At 46.5% G+C, this 15,020-nt stretch overlaps 1 protein-coding gene across 1 annotated transcript in view; it reads right to left on the minus strand.

Moving 5' to 3' along the window:
• The window catches only part of EGLN1 (egl-9 family hypoxia inducible factor 1), a 34,403-nt gene extending 23,968 nt beyond the window's left edge, over positions 1-10,435 (minus strand). The window contains exon 1 of the mRNA XM_085055469.1: positions 9,045-10,435. Coding sequence (XP_084911595.1) covers positions 9,045-9,959 — 915 coding nt within the window. The 5' untranslated portion in view covers positions 9,960-10,435. The remainder of the gene's footprint in view (positions 1-9,044) is intronic.
• Positions 10,436-15,020: the final 4,585 nt, after the last annotated feature.

Below are 15,020 nucleotides of genomic sequence, written 5' to 3' on the forward strand. Positions count from 1 at the left end.
AAACTGATAGTGCCACTGCTGGAGAAAATGTCTTAACAGATTGCAAAAATTTGCTTGTTTTGTATCTTCTCCATTTCAAACTGCAGTACTTTTTTTCCATGGGAGTGCAGGCACCTCTGGAGATTATCCCACCACTCAGAGGTGGGTCACCCAGAAGAGGCTGGGTGACCAGTGATCAGGTTTGCAGTATCTGTAAGGATGGAGACTCCACAACCTCTGTGGCAACCTGCTTCTTGGTTTGATCACAGTGGAAAAAGCGTTTCTTACATTTCAATGGAATTTCTTGCATCTCAGTGTGCCCACTGCCTCGCCTCTGAGCACTGCTGCCAAGAGCCTGGCTCCCTCTTCACTCCTCCCATCTGGAATGTGTACACACTGGTATGGTCCCCTCACACCTTCTCCTCTGCAGCATAAACAGCCCCAGCTCTCTCAGCTTCTCCCCGTATGGCCTGAAAGAGCAAATCCACCACCATGAACAGTGCCCCTGACTGGCTGATGCGCTGCCACGGAGGGGCTAAAGCACACACAAATAAGGTTAAGCCAAACAGAGGAACGATTAAGCCAGCATCTATTTCACTGGGCATCATCCAGTATGCCAGCTGAAAAGGAGTCAGTTTAAGATGCCCTTATCAACTGGCCACAGTTTCCTTTCTCACAGCAGTAAGGCTGCATGCCAGCTGTCTGAACAACAATGCAGCAACCACTGAAACTGGAAGGGCCCAATGCCTTCAGCAGAGAACAGACCACACACTGTTCGAATACAGCAGAAGCTGTTGAGGGATCTTGGCATCCACGGCAAGGTTTAGCTGCTTGAACAGATGCTTGAAGGGGACAGAGAGCAGCAACGAGAGAGATATGTTATAAACCAACTATAAACGGCTTTGGAAACCTTACACATGTTGCATCCCTGGACTTTTTCACAGCACGGAGAACTTAAATATATGAGGATTTCTGCCTCAAAGTTAGGCCAAGTTTTTAATCCATAGCAATTTAAATTCCACATTATCACAACAGTCAGGCTAAACTATTATTGAAGATTTGTTTCATTTGACTAGTAACTTCAAAAGTGTTGTAACTACATAGCCACAGTCTTCTGACCCACCAAGCAGGAGAACAGACCCTGGCACTCCAGAACAGCAGCAAACCACAGCGAGACTTACGCCCAGCAGAGAATCCTGCAGCGTCTGCCACCTCACCAAGAATTTCAAGCTATCAACACAACAAAGCAATGTCAATTGATAATACAAGCTCTTCCTGGAAACAGATTTTAAATATCTTCATACAAAAAGAAAAATCAAGCAAAACAAACAAACAAAACCCTAGGAAAAGAAACTAAACCAAGCAAATACATATAAACTCCTAAAGTCTACAGTCTTTATTGCATTTTATAACTTTACAGTCAATGCAACAATTCCTCCACTCTGCTGGAACCAAAAGGAAAACCGGCTTCCTGAACTCCCTCACTGCATTCACCTTTGTATCATTTTCAACATAATGTTTGTTTTTGCTGAAACAAGGCAAGGCAGTCTCAGGCTCAGCTCTCACAGCAGCACACTGGGGTGACATAGCAGAATCTCCTCAAAGTTGTACATGATTTCTACAGTCCAGAATGCCTTCATGGTCAAACTACGTGATTTAAGATGGTCTGACCCTAAATTAACGTGTAAAATTAATCCTCGGGTGTTAAATAATCTTTTTCTTTAGGCCCCATTAGTTACCCCACAGGTATGGACTTCATCTCTTTGTCAGAGCACTACGCACACAACGTATCGATAACTGCCCAACCTCCGCACACAATCTCCGCACAGACGTGCAGGCATGCACATTTCTACCCAATTCCTATTTATAACACCATACACTAACAAAAATACTCTCAAGCAGTTTTAAGTTAAATACCAAAGAACAAGTAAGTCTTCAAGTGTAAGCAGCTGTTACGTGCATAAAAGCATTGCTCTATTTTTGACAGACACTGCCCTGGAACAGCAAGTGGATTTTGACCTGAAGCTTTATGACTGCCACTTACCAGCTAATTCTGGCACAAGCCTACACTGGAAATATGCCTGACCACCCATCATTAACCAACAACCTTCAGAAACTCAAATGAATTTACAAGGATTTAATCAGCACTAAATGACTTTTCCAACGACCTCAAAGACTAGCATTAGTCCTCCTACTGAAGGGTCTAACTAATAGGTCACAAATGCAGAAGACAAAAAGGGTATCATAATGATTATTTTACTCAATAGTAGCTGCAAAGTCAAATAACTCCACTGCTCTATTCACTGAAAGTACTGCTTTCAAAATGCTATTTTTTTAGTGCAGAGTAAAAAACATGCCAACGAATAAAGAACTTGAATTGATATAACCTGAGTATGTTGATTTCCAAAAAACACTTGTACAGTCCTTGCATTGTCTGCAGTCACTCCCCCTCTGAAAAGTAACAAAATACAGCAGCACAAGAGCCAGGCAGCCCCATGAGTGTCCTACCGAATAATTCACCAACCAACCCACTCACAAGTCCCAGAATTAATTTTTGAGCTGAAAAAAAAGTGCTGTCATTGTACAAGAGTTAAAGAGCCTAGAGAGAAATGATTTAGTCTCCGGATGGGCAAGAAGAAATTTTTGCTTTATACACAGTATCCGTTTCCCTTTTATAACAAGTTTCCTTTCCGCTGCAGCAGAAAGCCTTCATGTAAATTCCAAGTACGCTATGTACATACCTAGAGGTACAAACACACATAGTAACACTCAGTACAGAACAACACAGTAGCAACTAGAAAGACAGCATCCTGCAAAATTCCAATAGCAACCTAGCTTATTCAAGCCAAAAGCTGTCAGATATTAACCAGGACAGTCTAAATCCAACTGAATTACAAACACAATGAACATGGCAACTACCACAGAAGAAAGTAATATGCTGCTGATTTTTTTTTCAGGAAATAGATGGCAGCCTATTCAGAAATTAAGCATCATCGTGAAAAAGGGAAAACATCTCTCAACCAACCAGTCAAGGTTACTGATACAACTAACCAGAGATCTGAGAACTGCTGTTCAGATAGTCCTATGACTTGGCAGAACATCACTTGCAAGGAATTTCAGTCCAAGAGGCCACAGGGAAGGGAAGACAGCCCTTCCTCTCGAGCTGCACAGCTATGATGAGAAGCATCCCACTTGATTTTTGGGCAGTATTAAATGAGCCTATTCTGTGCAGAAGAGACAGCATAGAATATCAAAGTAGCAACATGGTCAAAAAATCGTTGATATCACTGACAGGAAAAAAATTAATTATCCACAGTGTATTGAAATCACTGATGTGCACAAACTACAATGTTACAAGTTTCTTATGTCCAGAACAGTAACAACTAAAAAACATGAACTTCAGTTACAGTCAAAAATAGTTTGGAAAAGCAAGTTACTAACCAACATAGAATTTCATACAGCTATCCTAATGCACCAGGCAACAGAGAGGAAATGAGGACACAAAATGTGAAATAGTTCTGAAACTGCCCATTTCAGAGTCCCCAAAGCAGAAAAAATGCTTCATATTGAAGCTGAGCAGGGACCTTCCTTACCAGTAGCAAGCTGCAGCACACTGTTCATGGCAGAGGATGCCAATCCAGCTCTGTCTTGAAACAGAGAAGTCAAGAACACCTTTGAGGCTAATAAACCTCTAGAATAATGGATAGGGAGAGCCACCAAGCTTAAGTGGAAGTTGGTTTTGAAGCTGGGGGTGTGGGGGGAAATCAGCTTTCATTTGGAGAAAATGCATGTTTCCACTGTATATGTTACATGGAATCACCTGGTGGGTAGACAAGCAAAGTTTCTGTATAAAATTGTCACAAGAAAGATTCTTGGAGGACTGAAGAGTACCTTTCTGATGTCAAAAACCAAGTCTCACACTGAGCACAAAAGAGCAAAGAAAAGAAAAGTTAAGAAAGAAAAAAATACATAGTAAGCAAAGATTTCTTAAACTGTGTTTGAATTTTCAAGGGCAAATTTTGGGAGAATCAGATTCCAAGTGCTAAACTAAGGCTGTAGTTTGGCAAACACTTTAAACTGGCATAAATTTGCATTGCTGCTGAAAGAAAGTCTCACCATCTGCCAGTCTCCTGTGCCAGCACAAACATCCGAACACTGAACCAGGAGCACTTCTTTTGCCAGTTTATTTTTCAGATGGATCAGTTCCCTAAACCAGTTCACAGGATGGCCATGTAAATACTTGTGCTGGCAAAGAGGAGTGACTATTTCTCCAGCAGTGCCAGCCCAATGTGTTCACTGAACTACAGCCTAACACACAGGGGTATGGAGAAGTTCTACCAGTCACAGGTGGTGCTCCCCACCCTCAGACACACTATATTCACACCACACTTCAAAGTTACAATCACCACACAGCTGCCTCTCAGAAACCGGCATCTTTGTAATTTTCTCTAGTTGGAGAACCTGCCAGAATATCAGCAATGTTAAAGCTGGCTGTAAACAAGAGTCTTTTCTGGATGCTGCTGTGCTTCTCAATCAAAAGATCATTTCCAGGAGAGACTCCAGTCTTCTGATCATCTGCTCCACCTGGGACCCAAAAGGCTTGTACATGAGGAACAACAAATCAAAACTATAGTCATCACATGTCAGGGCTCTACTCCAGCAGGGATTTAAGAATGTGTGGGCTGTTGTGGATCAATGAATGACTACACAATCCTTCGCTGACCAGCACACTCATCTACAAGAAAACATCACCAACAGAAACACTGCTGTCAGGGAAAGAACCAAGAGATAAGGATGAGCACTGGTCATGTTCTGTATCAAGGTCAAGCAACTCAAGTGAGTACTGGGAGACTGAGAGAGACCTACCCCTACTTTCCCACAACTCAGTGACAAACCCAAACCCATACATGTGGTCATTCACTAGGAACCAATTAGATCAGTAAGTTTTCTACCAAGAAATAAATTCAAGGTATGATAGTGAAACAACTCTCCAGAATGATACAGAAGGATCAATGTAACCACACATGCCACAAGCAAATCGAAGGGAAGCACCCCACTTTACAGACATTCCTAAGCCCAGGTCTCCAGCCACAGCTCTTGGGTCATTTTCCTTTCTTCTACCAGAGTTTTGGCATCAGCATCATTTTCCAGTACCTGCTTGGTTGCCAAGCTCTTATTCTCTACTTCTTATTTTTCATTTGTCTTCTTATTGCCACACATGCTCACAGTTGTATTTTGCAGAATAAGATACAGTGAAAAGAACATCCATAAATCTTGCTTTTCCTTAGTAACATTAATCCAACATGTTTGTAGAAAAGATGCAACATAAATAAGGGGCAAGAGCAGAGAGCCTCTTCTGTCCAGTTTACAAAAAAGTTAACAGCAGGGTATGAGAAATCCACTCACTCTTGGAGAATTATTTTCTGAAGAAGCATTACTAACTTTTAAAGAATCTAATTTCATAGGGCACAGTCAGACTAGTCTGAATCCAGAGTCCTCTAGGTCTTCAGAAAAGTACAGGATCTCCAGAGTAAGAGATGAGCAATTACAAGAAAAAGCAGAAAAGCAAGTTTGCACGATGTGTAACAAAGCAAATTTTTAAGCTACAGGTGGCTGAGAAGCAGTGGGTGCAACTGGCCTTCTAGTAAAGAGAGGAGAACATTAAAATGTAGCAATTTGAATGGGATTGGTCTTCTGACAGGTTTCTAGGAGTGGGAATGAAGGAAAAACTAAAGGGATGTAACAGGGCCTGTCAAACTGTCTATTTAATCTCCTTGGAACAAAAGGCAGGGGGAAGGGTTTGGGAGATGGTTGGCACTGGTGAGCAGAGCAGAAACAGGAATAGCTGACAGATCAGATGTCTGGTTATATGGTGATTATTAGGAACCCAGTTCACAACTGGGAAGTCACAGTATTAGTCCAGGACCAGTAAAGGATGTAAGCTTCAGACCAGCAGAGTCCACAATATGGGAAAGAGAAGGACAGCAAAAAAATCAAAAAGCTGCCCCCTCCCTTAACCCCTTCTTCATGCTCTGTATGGGGAAGGAGGAAAAACCTTCTCACCTGGGTGAGATTCAGGACAATTTCTTTTCCTTATTTTGATGAGTAGGTTTTTACCTCTACCGGCAATGTAAGAACAGGATAGGCAGGAAACAGAAATACATGTATGCACAAATGTGGCAACTGATAAGAGAAAGGAAAAAAGAATTTATGAAAAGATGAAAAGAAAAAACTAGAAAATAACAGGAAGTAGGAGAAAGACAGTAGACCTCACATATGCAAGTATGTGCCACCATCTGCTAGAAAAAAGAAGGAAGCAGAGAAGAGGGAAGGGAAGAAAGAGAACAAAAGCAAGGAATGCAGTAAGTCAGGACTTCCAAGATGAGTAAATAGTTAGCCATTCTCTTACACTTTCTTCTGTCTGTCTCCACAAATCTCAAAGGTACTTGGCTAGCTTATACTTACTGCAGTATAGACACCTTTCAGGCTGGAAAGTAACCTGCTGACACTCAGGACTAGGTAGAACCACATCAGTTTAAGTAGATCAATTCTAGGTGGCCCAGGTAGTTTAGAGAAAACACCTATCAGAGACTTTAAAATGTAAAATCTCAGGTGGATCACTTAACATTTTACCTTATTTCACGTCCTTTAGCTTAAGAGACTGGGCCTGGTAAATGTAAATGAGTTTGAATTAGATCCTATTAACACAACATAGCTTTTCCCCTGACAGGTAGGTTTACAAGCCAAGAGATTAAGGGTATGCACCTCAGACCCATTTTTTCTTGCCCTTTGATCCACTGCTTCTATAGTTTATAGAAGTGATGGCAAGTTCAATGCCAATACCACCAAGGGGCTACAGATTATATACAAGTTGTCTGAAGTGATACGCTAGGTATAATCTGCTGCTGTTTATGCAACTCTAGTATAAATCTGTGAGAATGAGTGAGTTTTCATTCTGCTTTTGCTGAAATCTTAAGGAACTGAGCTTTCCTGCACACTAAAAGAACTGACTTTTGTGGGGAAATAAGAAAGAGAAGGTGAGAAGACAGAAAGTAATGCATTCCTGTGCCACCAAGGAGTAAAGTATTGCACTTTTACTGACCTGATCCCTCCACCTGCTCTGATCCCCCAAATACAGAGGGATTTCAGCAGCGAATGAAAACCAAGTAGGAATGTAAACTATAGTAGTGCAGGAATTGCACGCGCGATTCAGGACTGCAACTCCAAAAGCCCTTTTCTAAAGCCCTGGCACCTATTCTTTACAGAAGCATACCACTGCACATAAAACCAGAAGTGGTATTCCCTTTTGCTGCATAAAATTGAAATCCAGCAAAACCACTGATATTTTTAGAGTGCAAGTTTGAAGCCTTGAAGAGATTTAAGGCTGCCTGAAAGATAAGTTGGCTTAGAAAAGTCCTGCAGAGATCTATGAGGACTCTAGATCATGTTCCCATTAAAAAGTTTTAGCACAGTACTGGTTCAACTGAAGAAATGCAAAGACAGCATTACAAAAAAAAGAAAAATTCCCACCCACTTTTCTTTATCATGGGAGTTTCCCGTGCCCTGAACAAATCCAGGGCTGTTTTTTGCCTTCCAGTTTCTCCCTTCCTCCCTCCCGCAGCTTCCTAGCAGCTGAGATTCTGCAGCTGCAGTAACAACAGTCCATCTGTGACAGTGCAACCACCTCGGCAGGATGATTCCTACCATTTCACTGGCTTCCTTATGCTTTAACAGAGGTAGTAAAGTGTGAAGGGGCTTCACCCCTCTTCTTTTTATTTTTTAACTGAAAAGATACTGATGAATATTCATTACTAGTCCTCTACCAAGGGCATGAATTTTATTTAAAGGACTGGAAGGGAATCGCAAATTAGGCTAATATAATGGGAGATTTTGACTCAGTTCTCTGGTCTCAAAATAGAGCTAACGAGTAAGATTTTTGCAGAAAAGTGACTTGATGATAGCAAAATAAAAACTGTGCTGAAAGCCACTCTGCTCCTTATGGCTGTGACTCTGCTGCCTGCTGCAGCACCACTGCCAGAGGGCCGTACTGTAACTCATGGGTTTATCGTGCCACGGGGGCATTTGCTCACTGATGCGGGTCTCCTGCCCACATCTCTAAGTCCTGCACCTGGCAGGCCACATCCTGAGCCAAGGCTTACCAAAACCCAGCCCATTCATGCGAGCCTACAAACGCTATGCTCAGGCAGTTCCAAGCTCCCCAGCCAGCGCTGCTGCCGGGACACCTCGCAGCCAGCCCCCGCTTCCCAGAGCTCATCAGGGCACTGTTAGCCAGTTTTTTTATTGGATCCACAGTTGCTAGGGTTGGAAGGGACCTCTGCAGATCATCCAGTCCAACCCTCCCACTAAGGCAGGGTCACCTCGAGCAGGTTACACAGGAAGGTGTCCAGGTGGGTTTTGAAAGTCTCCAAATAGAGACTTCAGGAACTCCCTGGGCAGCCTGTTCCAGTGCTCTGCCACAAGAAGTTCTCCCTCAATGTTCACTTGGAACTTCTTATGTTTTAGTTTATGGCCACTGCTCCTCGTCCTGTCTTTGGGCAACACTGAAGAGTCTGGCACCATCCTCTTTACATCAGCCTCTGAGATATTTACATACATCTGTTTTCTTTTCTCTAGACTAAAAAAGCCCAGCCCAGCTCCCGGAGTCTCTCTTCATGAGAGATGCTCCAGACCCCTAATCATCTTTGTGACCCTCCGTTGGACCCTCTTGAGAAAAAAGCTCCTTGTCTTTCTCGTACTGAGGAGTCCAGAACGGGACACGACTCACAAGTACGAGTCGGGTCCGGGGAGCGGAGCGGCAGCGGGCGCACACACACAGAACAGCCCCGCACAGGCTCCCACACGGCCAGACAGACAGACAGACAGCCGGACGGACGTGCGCACCCGCACGCAGCCCCGCAGACAGCCGCACACGTGCGCGCACACACGCCCGCGCCCAGGGAAGCGCCGGCTCTGCGGCCCCTCTCCCGCCCCGCCGCCGCAACCCCCCGGCTGCAGGAGCAGGGGGAGGACTGGCACCGGAGGTCCCAGCTCCCTTCCTCACTCACTTTCGTCCTGCCGTTGATTTTGTAGTTGCCCAGCTTTCCGTTGCAGTGCCGGATGAGATCGTCCATGCTGTTCATTAGGAGCCGGATGGTCTGGCAGCCCGGCTCCTTGCCCTCCACCCAGGTGATCTTGTCACCGCGGATGTCCTTGGAGGAGTCGCTCTTCTGGCTGACGAGCTGTCCGTCGGTGAAGCGGCCGGTGTGGTGGAGGGCCCGCACCTCCTCGGCCACCAGCCCACCCAGCTCCTTGCCGAGGAAGTCGTCCACCACGCAGATGCCGTGCTTGTTCATGCAGGGCACGATGTACTCCAGCGCCAGCCGCTGCGGCACCAGCGACTTGGTCTGCCCGTTGGGGCGCAGCGCGGCCGCGCCGGGCCCCGCCTGCACGCCGCCCGGGTACAGGTTCGACTTGTCCCGGTACAGCAGCCCTGCCTCCCCGGAGGGCGACGGAGACTGGGCCGCGGCCGGAGCCTCCGCCTCACCGCCGGCAGCTGCGGCGGCGGCGGCGACGTGGTTGTTGGTTAGCGGGGCGGCCTCGGCGGGGGTCTCCGGGGACGGCGGCGCTGCGCCCTTCCCGGCCCCCGCCCGGCTGCCGCCGCCCGCCGCGGCCCCGCTGTGGGCGCGGGGCGGCGGGGGGTGCCCGCCGCGGGGCTCGGTAGCGCCCCCTGCCGCGCCCGCCGCCGCCGCGCCTCCGCCGCGGCAGATGAGCTTGTGCTTCTTCCAGTCCTGGCGCTGGTGCTCCTTGCTGCAGTAGAAGGAGCTGCGGCAGCGACCGCACCGCAGCAGGTTCTCCATCTTCCCGCACAGCTCGCAGTACTGCCGGTCCCGCTCGCTGCTACTGCTGCTGCCGCCGCTGCTGCCGCCGCTGCTCTCGCCCTGGCCGCCCTGGCCGGCGCCTCCGCCGCTGTCATTCGCCATGGCGATGGTGGTGCCGCCGCAGCCCCGCTCCGCCGGGTTGTGTTATGTAAGGAGGCGGGCGGGAGCGGCGCTAACGCGGGCCCCCGCCCGGCCGCGCGGGGAGGGAGCTCTCACTGCATCATGGCCGCCCGGCTCCGGCTCTGCCGCGGCCCCCGCCGCCCTCCGCCTCCGCCGGCCCGCGGCCTCCTCCGGGGCGGCCGGGGCGCGGGGGCCCGCGCCGCCCTCCCTGCGCCGCTAACGCCGCTTAGCGCCGCCTCATTGCCGCCCCGCCGGCGGCGGAACGGCCGAGGGGGAGCGGGGTGGCGCGGTGCGGGCTGCCTTCCGCTCCCCGCCGGCCTCTCTGCCCGGTGCAGCACGGGCCGGCGCGGCCGCCGCCTCTCCCCGCCGCGCCTCCGCCGCTGTGCCGGGGCGAGGAGGAGGAGGCGCCACTCCAGCGGCCCGCTGTGCACGTACGCCACTTCCAGCCCGCCAGCGCCGCCGGCGCGTCAGGCGGGCGTGGCCGGGCGGGCGGGGCCGGGCCGGGGCCGCCCGCGTCTTCCGCGCCGCTTCGTGAGGGGCTGAGAAGCACCGCCGCAGCCGCGGGGCCCGGCCCCGGGCGCATGGACAGGCCTCGGGCCGGGCCGGCCGCAGCGCTCCAGCTGGGATAGCGCCCTTCCCCCCCGCAACGAGCGGGGCCTTCCCGGCAGGGACAGGGGAGAAATTGCTGGGAATTGCTGGTTTGGGCTGCTGGGGCCGTCCCGTCGTCGCTGGGCAGGTCGCTAATCCGTGGGTGGCCGTGACCCCAGTGGCGAGCTGCCCCTCCGGGGTGGAGGCCTGTCGCGGGTGAGGCGGGGGCACCGGGGAGCAGCGGGTGACAGGCAAGCTGGGCACTGTGCCTTGAATGACAGGCAGGGTGGCGGCGGCGGCACTCGGCCACTGTGGTGGGCCAGGTTTTGTCACTCCCGTAGGCCCCAAAATGTTCCCGCCGGATAGTTGGTAGAGCTGGAGAGACATGTGCTGTCTCCTTCATAAAAAACACGTGGCTTGTGTCCCGCCTAACTCGGTGGTAATGAAGGCTGGAGCTAGGCTGTTTTTTACAGAAAAAGGAAAAAGCAGGAAGAAGGAGCCAGTTCATGTAGCTGCCAAAACAAGGAGAGGCCAGGAGTTGGGGCCTGTGCTGTGATGAACATGGCAAAGTCCCTGACAGGAAAAAGGAAGCTCGTTTGGCAGAGCAGTGCCGGTGGAGGGACAAAGGTCCCAGCTCAGTCACGTCGGTTGTCAGAAGGCTCATGGGGACCTGGACTCCTCTGAGGTGATGTTTAAGCTCCAACTGATTCGCTTAACCGTGGCTTTGCTTGCCTGGTATAGTTTAGGAAGAGTGGCGTGCATTCTGCTGTTTCCTGCAGTACAGCCCAACATGGTGGTTGGTGCTTCAGAGTCTTGTGGTAAGGTGGAGCAAGGATTCCTCCTGGCCTGGGTGTTCTCAGAGAGCCATTTGGTGAACAGACAGCAAGTCTCCGCTCCATGGGCTGGGCTGGTGAGACACAATGCATATCCATTCTAAAGCTGAAGAAGTGTAAAGTACATGAGCCAATATGAATCTTCTGTTTGGTAACCCAGAGGCTGCCACAGGCTTTCATGTGACTTTGGAAAAGTGACTTGTTCTCTGCAGTAGAAGAGGAATACTAATGCTTTTGTGATATTTAAGACTGTAATATACTTGTATTATAGTGAGATGGCTTTATGTATGCAATTAAAATGGTTTCGTTCTTATCTCTCCTATAGAACTGTATTTAAGATTGATTGGCATAGTGATAGGACTTGGAGGAATGTTAGGCACTGAATGTACTGTATGAAGGATGTAGGAGAAACAAATTGTGCCAAGGCTACAAGTGCCTGTGGTACATACATGAAAAATGAGAAGGAAAACAGGGTGAATTATTAGGCAAAAGGGTACTGAGGGGACAAGGTCATGAAAGCCCAGTGGATACAATTTCAAGGTGAATATGGCCAGCAAGCTCCAAGGGTGAATTGAAAACAACAACAAAAAAAAAGGTGCCAAATGGACTGGAAAAGCTGGAAACTAAAAACAAAGTTCCAGATTAGTAATTTCTTTGTGGTAAGAGCAGAAGGAAGTGGATTAAAACCAAGTTTTTTAAGTCCAGAGCATTAAGTGGACAGATTTTTAATGTAGGTTTAATTAGAGTTTTTCCTTCAACTATAGGAATATGAGGGATGAAATACTAAGCTTAGGTATTCCTCTAGCTTGCTTTAAAATGAGATGAATTAAACTGATTTCCTTGGACTTGCAGCATTGTTAAACTGGGCTAAACGAGAAGAGAGTCAAAGCTGTTATTTTCAAAAACTTCAGAAATGCAAACAGTGATGTTCTGCCAGGTAGAGGCTGAAGAGTTAAAGACCTTTTGCATTTGTTGTGTACTCCTTCAGCAAACATAATGGAGATGAAAGTCACAGACTTGAAACTCAATCATCCAACCACGAAACAACTAAGAAAAGGACCAAGTCACAAGTATGGTGCCTGGCTAAAATCTAATGATAGTTATTAATTTACAGGCTAATTTGGCTTCAAAAGACTTCTGTTCTTTCCCTCTCTTTTCCACATGTCTTTTGGGATGCAATTAAAGGTCTTAGTTTTCACATTTGCTAATGTGCTAAGCTACTTCAGCTTGTCTTGACATCATACTTTTTCACAGCATGGTCAACAGATACACCAAGTTCAACAAAACCCATCTTTGGGTTTATGAAGCATTTGCCATATTTTATGATTACAGCACGCCGCCAGTGACACAAAACAATTTAATGAAGGTTGTTTTACAGTGACAAAGCTGTGTTGAAGAGTGGTGGTGGTGGTAAGGAAACTCAGGAAGACAATGAGTATTGATATTACAATAGTGTCTGCAACATGCTAGAAATGCTTTCCAAGCATATAAAGACTCTATTCATTGGCAAAGAGCTTCTTCCTTAAAAGACAGTGTAAGAACGAAGCAACATATGGTATACAAAGGAAAAAGATCAATATGATAGTTGCCAGAACAGAGGAGGATGGGACTTCCTTCTTTTTCTTTTGGGCTGGTTTCTCTCACTTGCTTCCCAATGGTGGCCTTTCCAAGATAGCTTATTTCTTGTCTGTGTCAGTAGTGGATGTTGGAAAAGAACTTTACTGGTTACTAGGTAATGGTGAGACATACTGCTTTGCAGAGAATGCAGTGAAAAGTCTTTAAAATTAAATACCAGTCATAATGAGGATGTTGTGGGATAAACTTAGTGCAAGGTCATAGGTTTTTATCACCACTTAGATATGGATCTGATGTTTATTAGAAAGGGGGAAAAAAAAGGATGGTCAATGAATAACTTTTCTGTTTTTATTAAGTAATAATAATAGCTGCATTTATACCATGCTTTAGGTAGCTTGTGTGCTGCAGAACTGACATTATACAAGCAACCAAAAAGAATCTTTGAAGCCCAGGGAGAAGGGGAATGCAGAATAACAACATTATAGAAGGTTGTATGTCAGTTTAGATATAAAGTTTAAATGAAAAGTAATCTCACGTTGAGATAGTTTTGCTGTGAACAGGAAAAAAGTGGTTGGACTCCAGGCTAAGTTTTTCATTGCTGCCAGAAGGCTTCTTGAAAGCTAGACGTGCTCCTGAGGTGGTCGTGCAAGGCATCAGTGAGACAAATGTTTGTACACAGCAGTGTCATAATTAAAATTCAGAACTTGGGGGATTGTAGCATTTGCTCTCTTCCACCCAGACCACTCCACCATGCTCTTCAGCCTGACTGCTGCTATTCCACTTAGACCATTATTCACTGGTCTCAACATTGCCATTTTTCAGGCTTGCTTTTCATACTAGCAAGTGAACTGTAACAGGTTTGCAGCTTTTCCAAATTAAAGGAGAGAACTGTTTGTCTGAGTTGGATTCTCTGTTAAACTCACTTCCTTTCTAATCAGGACAAAGTGTACAAAGTACCTCCACAAGGCTATGCAAGTGCTCCTTTGTTGAATGCACTCTATTTTCCTGAGATACTCAAAGGGTTAGCATGGTTTATTCATCTCCCAGATACCTCCCCTGGCCTCTGTCTCTGCAAAGTGAGGAAAGGGTCACCCATTAGACGTGATCTGGAAGGTGTGGAGTTATTTCCTGGTGGGACTAGTGCTGACCAGTACAGAGGAGCACATGACCAAACACAGGGTCCCCTAGAATCACTTGGGCAGCATAATCTAAAAGGGGTCTCAGAAATTTTCAGGATCCAGGCTTTGATATGCCAAGAACTTGGTGGTTTTTTTTCACAGTATGAAGTGGCAAAGACACTTGGGACAACAGAGAATGTGGCTCAGAGCCCTGAAAATAATCTGCATTTCCCTGTACCATCTCTCATCCTGCTTAGTGTTTGTTGATGCCATTGCAGAGTTTTCCTAAAAGTTTTTGCTGAAATTAAAGTAATAGAATAAGTTGGTTGTTTATCACCATCATCATGGTCTGATGTTTAGAAGGAAAAACCTTTCATTATAATCTGAGATTATAAGGGTTGGACTAAATTATAAGGTGAATTATTCTCAATTACTTTATGTAAACTTGTGTTTAATACTGTGTTTAATATTATGAGATTCCTCCAGGCTCTTTAACTAAAATTGCTTTTGCTGTCCCTGAATCTGTCTGAAATTATATGCATTTTCATATCTGGGAATATAGCCTGTTTTTATTACACCAAAAGTATGGTTAGGGTTGATCCAGAGAGATTCATCCATATTAAAATTTTTGTCTACTGTAATAATTTTATTCATGTTTAAGGAAAATTAATTATGTTAGTGAAGTACAAAACAATGGGGCTTTTTTCCTTTTTAACTGAAAATTCTGCTTCCAGATGTCTGTATCTGTAAAGCTATGGAAATGCAGCATAGCTTAGAAACTGCTCAAGACCAACTCATTCCAGTTTTGTCCTCATTTTAAACTTTGTACCATGGAAAGTTCAAAAGCTTTTTTTTCACATTGTTTGTAAGATTTCTCCAGAGGGAGTATTTCTGGCTCTGGTTAGAAAAGAACTCCTTGTCTTGCTAAA

Source organism: Lichenostomus cassidix, chromosome 3, assembly GCF_008360975.1.
Source record: "Lichenostomus cassidix isolate B80296 chromosome 3, HeHo_3.0, whole genome shotgun sequence".
NCBI lineage: Eukaryota > Metazoa > Chordata > Aves > Passeriformes > Meliphagidae > Lichenostomus > Lichenostomus cassidix.